The 12,406-nt window shown below is 40.8% G+C and overlaps 1 protein-coding gene across 8 annotated transcripts in view; it reads left to right on the top strand.

The window, feature by feature from the left end:
- The window catches only part of fastkd1 (FASTK mitochondrial RNA regulator 1), a 54,063-nt gene that overhangs the window by 14,482 nt on the left and 27,175 nt on the right, over positions 1-12,406 (top strand). For 7 of the 8 annotated variants that reach the window (XR_006312141.2, XM_043693664.2, XM_043693660.2 and 4 more), the window contains one exon: positions 11,072-11,197. Coding sequence is in view for 7 of the 8 variants with exons in the window: in XM_043693664.2 (XP_043549599.1) it covers positions 11,072-11,197 (126 nt within the window). In the remaining variant the exon portion in view is untranslated. Of the gene's footprint in view, positions 1-6,460; positions 6,586-11,071; positions 11,198-12,406 lie in introns of those variants that run through there. The other variant, XM_043693668.2, reaches the window with a different exon arrangement.

Genomic DNA, 12,406 nt, shown 5'->3' with positions numbered 1-12,406 from the left:
AGACACAAACTGCTGAATTTGCAAAATAATTAGTACATTGTCTACGTACAACGAAATCTTATGTAATTTTGACCCCACTTATGGAGCCGATATGTTGGGATCCCTATGAATGGCCTCCAACAACTGTCCAATTACCAATGTAAAAAGCAATGGCGAAAGGGGACAGTCCTGCCGGCTGCCCTTAAAAATACTAAAATTGCTTGATCATACCCCATTGGTGATGACCGCCACTGTAGAGAAACTTTACCCATCTTATAAAGGCTTCACCCAAGCCAAACCACTCTACAATATAGAAAAGGTACGGCCACTCAACTCTGTCAAATGCTTTCTCTGCATCTAGAGAAATCACCAATCCCTGTATTGACTATTGTTGACACGCTTGAATTACATTAAGCAGCCTCCAAACATTATTGAACGATCTGCGGCCCTTTGTGAAGCCCCTCTGGTCCTCTTTAACAATAAAAGGTAACGCAGTTTCCAGCTTAACGCAAGAGTCTTAAAGTCAACATTTAAGAGTGAAATGGACCTGTAAGTCCTCCGGGACCTTCCCTTTTTTAAGAATAAGTAAAATATACGCCTTTCTTAGAGATGGCAGGAGACGATCAGGACTGTACGAGTCATTGAACATGTTTGGGGATCATGCCCGGAAGCTCCAGATCCTTGAAAAATGACTCCATCTTGGCTAGCCCCTCCTCAGATTGGTTTAATTCAGAGTAAAATCCTTGAAATGCCACTTTAATCTTTTTGGAATCACATGTTAGATTCCCAGCCACTTCGCTAATCAATGTAATGGCTTGAGGGGCACTTTTTCCTGGTGAGATACACTAGGTACTTGCCTGGTTTGTCACCATGCTCATACAATCTTTATTTTGTGGAAGTAAACTCCTTCTTTGCTGTCTGCGTGAGCACAGAGTTCACTGCAGACCGCAGCGCCATAATCCTTGGCTAACGAGAACCTGTCAAAGTAAGCCTTCTCGGCTGCCTTCAGCCGTGCTTCAAGGAGACAGTGCTGCTAGCCCTTCTGCCCCTTCCTACTGGCAGAGTAGGAAATAACTAACCCCCGGCATAGGCTTTGGCAGTTTCCCAAAGGATGGACGGGCTACTAACTGAGCCTGAATTAATGTCTAGGAATACCCTAAATTCCTTAGAGAGGTGTTTCACACATTTATTATCCTTGAAGATAAAGGGATCTATGCACCAGTGCCTCGGGCCCACTATAGCATCCTTAATCTTAAAACTCCAGTGTACCTGTTAGTTATCGGAGATGGTAAAATTACCAATTGTACAAGATGCCACCAATCCAGGGTTGCCACGGGAGTCTCACAAAAGTAATGCTGGTGTGACATCTGTGTGGATTGGAAAAAAATGTAAAATCCCTGCCTGTAGGGTGGTGACACCTCCAGACATCTGCCACACAGATCCACTAATTGTTTAGCTTGTACAGAGGGTATTGGGGGATCTTTTGAGCAACCTGTCTATCGTGGGATCCATAAGATAATTAAAATCTTCCCCCATGATGATATGCCGAGACTCGAGACTGATCAATTTAGAGAAAGCATCCACCAGAAATTTGAGGGGATGGGCTGGAGGGCAGTAAACATTTAAAACATCATATTCTTCCTTGTTTATCAATGCTTTGAGGATCACAAACCTCCCATGTGTGTCTTTAACACATCTAGTAACTTCAATGAGAGATTCCTCCTCCCCAATATAGCCACTCCACGCCTTCTGGTAATAAAAGGTGAAAAGTAAAGCCAATCAAAGCCATTCTGCTTTAGTTTCAAATACTTCCTATCGTCCAAGTGTGTCTCCTGTACTAAAACATTATCCATCTTTTCATTTCGTAGACTCGAGAATACCTTTTTTCCTCTTAATTGGTGAGTGACTCCCCTTGCTGTTCCAGGTACACCATTTAATCAAGTCATTAGCCATAACCTTCTGCAGTAACATTTAAATTCCAGAGAGGAGGAACTCTAATTACAAATCGCCGAGCTTAGTGTCGCAAGATCCATCGAACGTAACAGTAGTGGTTTTAGTTTATGTAGTTTTTAACAAATTACAAAGCTACCAAAAACTGTATGCAACAAAACCTAAAAAACAAACGGATATATAAGGCGCAAATAGTGCTGATAGGGGAATTTGCCCCCTGCCGAAAGGAGGCGTCAACACATCCCAACTTTCCACCCCACTGCCAATACTGCAGTCAGGGCATAAACTGCCCGAAGGTAGATATCTAGCCATCCCAGCCATTTTCTGTCCTCCTAGCTAGAGCTGCACCACAAGCATAAGCAGCAAAGAAAGAAAATACACCATGGAATAACAATGTGAACAAAGACATTTTGAAGATAAATTAAGTACCCCACCCATCCTTTGGTATAACTTGAAGTCGAAAGTAAACATCTCAGCTGCCCCCGAGCATAGTTTAGACCAGATTATTATAAATTTAAAAAAAGGAAAAGAGAGCCCCAACTAGACTTTTTTTTTCTAAAGAAAATTAGAGACATACCCAAACAACACTACTATTTGTACACTCCAAGTGAATTTGTCCACAAAGTCGCTCGCCTTCTCCAATGTGTTAAAGAGACGTACAGATCCGTCTAAGGTGATTCGAAGCACTGCCAGATACCTCAGAGTATTGGATCCCGAGCTCCCTCAGTTTTGTCTTGATGCCATCATAGGATTTTCTTTTCCGGATCACAAACGCTGAGAAGTCCTGCAAGAACATGATTTTAGAGCCCTAGGAAACTAGGGCCTTTGGATCCTTCCCCTGGATTCTGGAAGCTTCCACAATTCTCTCCTTATCTCTATAGTGGTGAAATCGAACCAACGTAGTCAAGGACATTGGTCCAGACCTGACCTCCGTGCCATGACCTGGTGAGCCCTCTCAATCTTCAAGCTTTCCATTCCTCCCTCCAACTTAAGGAATTTCGGCAACCCGTCCTCAATAAATTCCACTGGTCACTCACTTTCCTTACCCTCCGGCACACTGACAATCCGAATATTTTTTCTCCTGCCCCAGTTCTTAAGGTCATCAACTTGGTCAAGCAAACTGTGGACCTGCGTCTCCAGGGCCTGGGTCCTATCCTTGGAGGAATCAGCATCAGCTTCCACTACTGTAACTCTACGTTCTATCTCATCTGTCCTTTTCTTGAGGTCTCCCAGCTCCTGTTCAAGCTTCTGCAGCATGATAGAGATCAGGGCCAGCCTCTCCTCTATCCACTTCCCCAACATTTCATGAGATTTCATGAGCTCCTTTACCAGGACCTGGTAGGAAGTAGAGTTCGAGGATCCTGCAGACTGGGCCATAGGCCCAGCCTCGGACATACCTCCTCCCTTCGGCATCCCTGGATGGCAAAAACTGAGGCAGTTTGTTCTCTAACAGTTTCCTGGGACTCCACGATCTTTCCAGATTCCCAGGATGTTGAGGTGGTCTGGATAGGGTGGGTCAGGACATTATCCTGCTTGCGATGTGGATGGGAGTCTGCAGCCCAATCTTTCTAGATCGCCACCATCCTGAATCCCCCCCCAAATTATTAATTTGAGTAGGAACAGTGTTGTGACTTCGTGGTTTTCGAATCTGCTGGGATCTTTCTAGAACCTCTGAGTTTTTGGATGGCTACATCCAGTGAATCCACTATTTCTGCAACCACTTCCTTTACAACCCTAGGATGCCGGTCATCAGGTTCAAGGAACTTGTCTGCCTTTCATTGCGTTAGGTTTTCTGGTGATTGTTTTAAATTCCTCCCTTATTTCTGACCCTTGATTTTACACTCTTCTTAGGATGCTTTCTGTGTCTTCTCTGAAGACAAATAATAAATACTTGCTCAAAGTCTCTGCCGTTTCCTTTGTTAATGTTCCAGTCTGACCTCCTGAAGACCAATGCTTGCTTTAGTTACACTATTTCTTTCAATTTACCTCTGCATCTTTTACTGCTTGTTTTTATATTTGTTGCTAGTTTTCTGTCATACTCCGCTTTCTACCCTTTTTGGTTTAAGTCATCCTTTACTGGTTTCTAAAACCTTCACAATCTTTTAGTCACTCCCATAAATCGTCATCCAGTTTGACACTGCTAACTAAGGAAGTTAAGGACAATGCATGGTGCATCCTTCTAGTAGAATATTTCTTCCTCAATGGAATGTCAGCCTTGGTCCAAATGCAGGTTAAAAAACTGAGCTCCACATATGATATGAGAGTGACTACTTGTGACATCGTGGCAGTAATTGCCAAGATAAAGCATTAAAATACCTGAACAATAATGAAACCAGTGGGAATTGGGGGTGGGAGTACGTGAAGTCTTCTCTGGTTGAAGTTATACAAGCACAGAGGAAATGCATTGGGTGCGAAGAGGCTCCGTACCAGGAGCTGACCAGAAGAATTCCTCAGGGTAGTGTCCCAGACACAACAACTTCTTCAAGAAGCTTTTGTCTGTAAAGTCAGAAATGGGGATATTCACTGATGCTCTATGTTCACCATTCATTACCCAGCAGTTATTGAATCAGCCTGTATCCTTATGCAGCAAGACTTGTACGACATCCAAAGCTTATCCACATCTACAAGGCACAAATCAGATCTTTGATGGAACACTTTCCATTTTTTTGGTAAAGTGCAGCGCTTGCAAAACTCAAGAAGCTCAACACCACCCAGAACCAAGCAGTCTACTTGATTGACACAAAATCCACCATCTTCAACATTCCCTCCTCCAAAATCGATGGCTAGTGTTTCACTATCTACATGATGCACTGCAGCAACGCAGCAGGCACCTTCAACTTGTACCTTCTAAAACTGACCTCTACTACTTGAAGAAAGGACTGCAGATGCTAAAGATCAGAGTTGAAAGTGTAGTGCTGGAAAAGCACAGCAGGTCAAGCAGCATCTGAGGAGCAGGAGAATCAATGTTTTTGGCATAAGCCCTTCATCAGGAATAAGACTTGTGAGCCAAGGGGTAGAGAGATAAATGGGAGGGGTTGGGGCTGGCGGGAAGGTAGCTGAGATGCAATAGGTAGATGAAGGTGGGGGTAATGATGACCGGTCAGAGAGGAGGATGGAGCAGTTAGGTGGAAAGGAAGATGGACAGGTCATGAGATTTTTATGGGATTAATGTGGACTTCACCAGTTTCCTCATTTCCCCATCCCCACCTTCTTCCAGATCCAACCTTCTAACTTGGCACCACCCTCATGGCCTGTCCTACCTGTCCATCTTCCTTCCCACCTATCTGCTCCACCGTTCTCTCGAACCTATCACCATTTCCTCCACCTTCATCTACCTATCACACTCTCCACTACCTTCCTGCCACCCCACCCAAGCCTCATTCCTAATGAAGGGCTTATGCCCGAAACATAGATTCTACTGCTCCTCAGGTGCTGCCTGACCTGTGCTTTTCTAGCACCACGCTACTACTTGAAGGACAAGGGCAGTAGATGCCTGGAAGTATCACCTCCTGCGGTTTCTTTCATTGACATTGAGTCAAAATCCTGGAACAACCTAATAGCACTGAATGTATTTGTCCCCCAGGGATTGTTCAGAAAACGAGCTTAGCACTACCTTCTGCAGGGAAATTAGGAATGGCCAATAAATGCTGGGCTAGCCTGCGATATCCACATCCCAATTTAAAATAAAAATATGGTATGGTATATAATTGTAATGGAGAGCATTGATGTCAAATCTCTATGCTGTGTTCAACAACTTCTCTAAGCCATTTTCCTCAATAGTACCATCAGTAAGAATATTGTGTAAAACACTGGAGAGAGCAAGGAAAAGCATTTGATATTGAAGGTAAAGAAAAATCTTGAATATTCTTTCATTAAGGAGAGTTTAGATTAGATTCACTACAGTGTGGAAACAGGCCCTTCGGCCCAACCAGTCTATACCGACCCTCTGAAGAGTAACCCACCAGACCCATTTCCTCTCTGACATACTGCACCTAATGCTATGGGCAATTTAGCATGGCCAATTCACCTGACTTGCACATCTTTGGACTGTGGGAGGAAACTGGAACACCTGGAGGAAACCCATGCAGGCACAGGGGAGAATGTGCAAACTCCACACAGACAGTTGCCCGAACCTGGTACCCTGGTGCTGTGAGGCAGCGGTGCTAGCCACTGTGCCGCCCACGGTTAATGTTAATTTTCCCCACATTCACCAGGAATGCATTGTTTTACTTGTTGTTTAGTATTTTGTTAGTAAGTCTAAACCTTGCATAAATCTGATCAAATATATTTTGTTAATTTTATGAAAATAAGGTATATCATTAATGCAACAATACATCCACCATAAGGTAATAATGTAGGTATGTGCTTTTTTTAAGAGAAGCGGATAAACATTTGTAAAATGAAGCTTTAGAGTATTGAAAAAGTTCAAAGCATTAGACTTCAGTGAATAGCTCCTTCAAAGTTAGCACATATGTGATAGGTTTAATGTTTCTATACTATGAAATCTGAGGATATTTTCTATCTTTCCTTCAGGAATCATAATATGTCCTTGGGAGAATGAAAAGTAACCACTGTTAAAGTCAGCAAATGCCATTTAGAAATCATCAAAATCTCACATGTCAAGAAAAGAAAGCTATATTAATGCTGATTGAGAGGGTAGGTGACCAGAAGGAGGCCATTCCACCCATATTGTTCTCTATCAATAAGGAAATTTGCCCAGCGTGTTAGATCATTTTCAATGAAACGTATGTTTTAAGGCTAAGTTGCATCTTAGGAAGATACCCAAATCTGATTAGAAACATGGGCTGAATCTTATTTTTGACTATCGGTTTTGTAAGGTTTCATGAAGTTCTTCCCTCTGCTAGGCGTACCGAAATTTCTCATTGAATCTTACAAAATCCACTTAATTACCTACTCTACCTCGATGGTTCTTCTCTTGCCTTATTTCTAGCCCTATTCTACCACTTGCCATTCCTGGAACAGCATTCCACTTAATGGATTAGATTAGATTAGATTACTTACAGTGTGGAAACAGGCCCTTCGGCCCAACAAATCCACATCGACCCGCCGAAGCGTATACCACCCAGATCCATACTCCTACATTTACCCCTTCACCTAACACTGCGGACAATTTAGCATGGTCAATTCACCTAACCCGCACATTTTTGGATTGTGGGAGGAAACCGGAGCACCCGGAGGAAACCCACGCAGACACGGGGAGAATGTGCAAACTCCACACAGAGAGTCGCCTGAGGTGGGAATTGAACCCGGGTCTCTGGCGCTGTGAGGCAGCAGTGCTAACCACCGTGCCGCCCACAGACAGGATAACCACTGACAGACTGGCATCCCTGACATATGCACCACCTTTAAAAGATCACTCTGCACCCGAACGGACATTGGCATTCTGAAGCTACGTTGTTTGTTGAAGGACAGTCTTTCCAGAAGAGTCTGAGGAGGGGTAAATGGTGCTGCAGTTCTTTGACCGAAGCCTTCAGGAGGCAGTCTCCCACTTTAGAATAGGCAGTTCAAAATTAATCTGTGATCAAGGGCAAGGGAATATGATTGTAAATGAGGAAGCTATGTGGGCCCAAGGGGCAGCTCTTGCGGACCCTCTGTCTCTACAGTTGTCCAACAATTATGATGTTCTTGCAGCCTGTATGGACAAGAGTGGCTTGCAGGAATGATTAGCAAGCTAACCACATCACTGTGGTACAAAATGCCATTCAAGCAGAAGAGGAAATAGTAATCATTGGGGGTGGTATAGGTATGGGGCTACATGCTGTTCTCTGCAGTCATGCACATGAGTCCTGAAGGCTGTGTTACCTGCCTGTTGTCAGGTTTAAGGACATCTCCTTGGGGTGGAGAGAAATTTGGAGGGGAAGGATCCAGGTGTTACTATCCATGTTGGTACTAGTGACATTGCTAGGAGTGGAACAGTAGCTCTGCTGAAAGATTTTGAACCATTTTGAGCTTAACTTTAAAAAAAAGTTAATTCCAATGTAATAATCTCTGGATTACTACCTAAATCATGGGTAAACTGGCATAGGGTAAACAAAGGAGTTAAAAAGTGGTGTAGTGGGAATGCGTTTCAGTTCATAGGGCATTAAGACCAGTACTAGGACAGAAGGGAGCTTTTCCATTGGGACAGGCTTCACTTAAACTGTGATGAGACCATTGTCCTGGTAAATCGAATAACTAGGACTATAGCAAGGAGATAAACTAAAGAGAAGGGAGGGGAGATACATAGGCTGCTAAATCAAAAATAAGGCAGCATTGCTGGACAGCTGTTTTGATAATGACACCCACAGTGTACAAATGTTAAAAAAGCAGCCAATAAGATCAAAAGGGAAAACGATGGTTAAAAAGGCCAAATTAATGACATTTTACTTAAATGCATGCTGTATTCAAAACAAAATTAATAGCACAAGAAAAGAATAATGTGTAGAATCGTATAGCCATTATGAAGGCATGGTTACTAGGAGATCTAAATTAGGACCTTTCCCAAAACACAGGTGAGAAGGGTAGGGTAGCTTTCTTTGTACAAGATGGAATAAATACTATAGCAACAAATGATCTACGATCATCTGATTCCAAGTAGGTGGAAGTAAGAAATAACAAGGGAAGAAGACTATGGTAAACAGTAGTCTCTTGGCATCCCTAACAGTCGCTATTCTATAGGATAGAGAATAACGTAAGAAGTAATGAGGACATGTAACAAAGTTAGTACATTAATTATGGATGACCTTTATCTTGTGGATTGTGAAAATCAAATTGCAAAAGGTAACCATGAAGAAAAGCTCAGTGTATTTGGGACAGTTTCGAGAACAATATGTTATGTATACGACCAGAGCTTTAGATGTGGTAATACATAATTAGGCATGTTTAATAAACTACGTCAGAGTAAAATTTGTGCTAGAAAAAAGTAACCGTAACATCGTAGAATTTAACATTTCAATTAGAGAGAAAGTTCGGTCAGAAATAACTGTAGTAAACTTAAATAATGTTAATTATATAAGGAGAGCAGAATTGGCTGGAGTGAACGTAGAAAGAGGTTTAGCAGTAAAAATAGTTGAGAAACAATGTTTAATAAAATAGATCACGACTCACAGCAAAGATATGTCCCAGTAAGGAAGAAAGATTCTTGGAAGGGGATAAACTAACCATAGTCAACTAAGAAAGTTAAGGATAGTATCAAATTGAAAGGAAAAACCTACAATGTCTCAAAGATTAATAGTAAACCAGAGGAATGCAAAGTTTTAAAAGCCAATAAAAGATGACCAAAATAATAGAGAGGGAGAAAAGACCTATGAGGGCAAATTAGCAAGTAACATACAAAAGTACCAAGTGCTTCTTAAAGTATATTAAAAAAGGAAAGATGGATCAACGTGAACACAGGCCTTTGGAGAATTAAGTTGGGGAAATAATAATGGGGAAACCACAAAAATGGCAAGAGTCTGTTTCCCTGCTGTACATCTCTATGACTCTATGAAAGTTTGAATACTTTGTCATATCTTTAAATAGGTGAATACTTTGCATCAGTCTTCACAGTAGAATACAATAATAGCATTCCAAAATGCTAAATGGTTAAGGGGTGGGAAAGAAATAAACACAATAACTAATGCTAGAGACAAAGTACTAGGACCCTAATTGTGCCAAAGGCTAATAAACCTGCAGGACCTAGGATTTGAAAGGAAGTAAGTGTGGAGATAGTGGATATACTGGTAGTAATTTTCCAAGAATCCTTAGATTCTGGAAGAGTTTGAGGATTGGAAAACTGCCAATGTAACACCCTTATTCAAAAAAGGAAGGAGACAAAAATCTGTTAACGACACGCCAGTTGGCTTTTGGCAAAATGTCAGAGTCTATTGTAAAGGATGTAGAAGTAGAGAATGTAGAAATACATAATACAGTATGATTAAGCAAAGATAAGTTGCCTTCTCAAAGGGGAAATCGTGCCTAACAAATTTATTAGAGATCTTTGAGCAGGTAACAAGCAGGAGAGAAAAAGAAACTATAATATATTTGGATTTCTAAAAAACATGTAATTAGGTACAGCACATAAGGCCATTTAACAAGAGCCCATGGTGTTAGGAGTGATATATTAGCATGGATGGAGAATTGGCTAGCTAATTGAAGACTGAGAGTTGGGATAAGAGGCATTTTCAGGATAGGAAACTTATGTAATGGTGTGCCACAGGGATCCCTACTGCTAATCATTTATAATATACACTAAAGACTTGGATACAGAAGTGAATCTACAATAGACAAGTTTGTAGATGAGAAACAAATAAAAGTGGGAAGACAAGTAGTAAAGGATGACTGAGTCTGCAAAGGAATATGGATAAGTGGAGTTAATGGGTGACAACCGGGACAGGTTGAATATAAAGTGGGAAAATATGAGTTTATGCACTTTGCAGAAAGAATAGAAGAGATATTACTGAGTATTTAAGAGGGGGAAAGATTGCAGAAATCTGCAGCACTGAAGAATTTGGGAGCTCACCCATGAATCTTGAAAAGCTGGTGTATAAATTCAGGTAGGGAAGGCAAATGGACTGTTGGCCTGTATTTAAAAGGTAATGGTGTATGAAAATAGGAAGGTGATGCTAAAACTACAAGGCACTAGTTAGACCATAGCTGGAATAGTATGGCTCTCTTCTTTAGATTAAGTACTCTAGATCTACACTCATCAACTTATGGAAATAGTTTCTTTATTTGTTCCCCTTAATACTGAGAGAACTTTTGATCAAATCACCAATTAATCTTCTAACTTCCAGGGAACGCAACCCAATCTCTCTTCAATTAACCAGATGGTATTCATTTTAATTCCTTTCCAAGATGTGGTGTCGAGAACTGAATGCTGTGTAGTAGTTATGGTGTGACCAGGGCTCTATAGTATCTGTGTTACAACTTCTAATTCCTTACATGCTGGTCCTCCGATATAAAGGTCAGCATTCCCTTACTTTCACAATTATTAAGAAAAGCTATTACTAATACTATTTAACATTCTTGCTCAGCTTGTTTTTAAAGCAGTCACCACACCCAAAAAGATAATTAAACACAACATTATTCTGAATAAACTATTTATATTGTTCCAGTATTATTTTCCAAGCCGTAAGCATTAACGTTGTGTCTACTTTGACAGGTTTAATATGACTACATTATCCAAGTTTGCTGTGTGCCTGACTGATCAACATATGTACCACAGTCCACTGATGGGAAAAATCACTGATATTGTTCACAGGAAGTTGGAATATATACACGATGCAAGGTAATGTTACGAGGCAAGTCGAACCATTTTGTTGGCTTCTGGCTGCAGTACTTTGTCACTAATTTTGCATTGGTTTGGGTTTGCATACTTTAATTTTAAAATAATTAATCATATGTGAAGTGCATTGGAATGGCTTTGAGAAACTTCAGATGTTGGGTAAATGGAAAATTTTATTTTGAGGTGCAATGTAAAGAAACTATAATTTTGGGGGTTGCTGTATTTTACATGTTTTAATAAATATTTTGTTAAAAAATGCATTTCAATTTGATCAGAAGCATTTTTCTTGAATTTAATCAGTTGGTGCACCTTTACAGTAGAATGTTGTCAGCAGAGGGTTTTTTTTATTCCAAGTTAATATATTTTTAGATGTTATCGAGTCATACAGTTTTCATAACATGTTTCGCTGGTCATCAAGCATCCATATTTCATCTAATTTTCCAGCACTTGGCCCATAGTCCTGTATGTTATCATGTTTAAACTGTTCATCTAAATAATTCTGAAATATTTTGAGGCTTCCCACGTCTGGCATCTTTTTAGGCAGTGAGTCAGATACCCACAACATTCTAGATTTTTGTTTTGTTTCTGCAAATCCCCTCTGAACTTCCTGCTCCATACTTTTAAAAGGGTGCCCCGCAGTTATTGATCCATATATCAAGGGTGAGTGTTTTTCCCTATCTACTGTGTCTATCCCTCTGTTTTCCCCGTCAGCCTTCTCTGCTGTTGAGGAAAATAACCTAAGCCTATCTAGTCTCTCTTTATAGCTGAATTGTTTCAGCTTTCGCAAAGTGCTAATGAATCTCTTCTGTACTCCCTCTGGTACAATCACATACGTCCCTTGCTGTAGTGACCAAAACTGCACACCGTATTCCAGCTGTGGCCTAACTTATGTTTTATACATTAGTTCTATCATAACCTCATTTCTCTGGTATTGAATGCCTTGACTAATAAAGACTAGTATCCCACATCCATTCTAAGCCACTTTATGTTTCTGTCCTTTTGCCTTCAAGAAGCTATGGACATGCACATCAAGGTCTGTCTAATCCTCTGTGCTTTCTAGGATCACACCATTCAATATGTATTCCCTTGCCGTGTTAGTTCTGATCATTGTCCTTTTGAACTGATAAATGTATCATGACTAAACAGCAAGATTAAAAGATCTTTAAGAAAATTACTGTAGCACAGCACTACTTATACTGATATTTATCAGTA

This window comes from Chiloscyllium plagiosum, unplaced genomic scaffold (genome assembly GCF_037043375.1).
Source record: "Chiloscyllium plagiosum isolate Xiang-an unplaced genomic scaffold, Cpla_swu_hap1 HiC_scaffold_7, whole genome shotgun sequence".
NCBI lineage: Eukaryota > Metazoa > Chordata > Chondrichthyes > Orectolobiformes > Hemiscylliidae > Chiloscyllium > Chiloscyllium plagiosum.
Note: the sequence above shows the minus strand (reverse complement) of the source record. Positions and strands in the feature narration are given on the sequence as shown.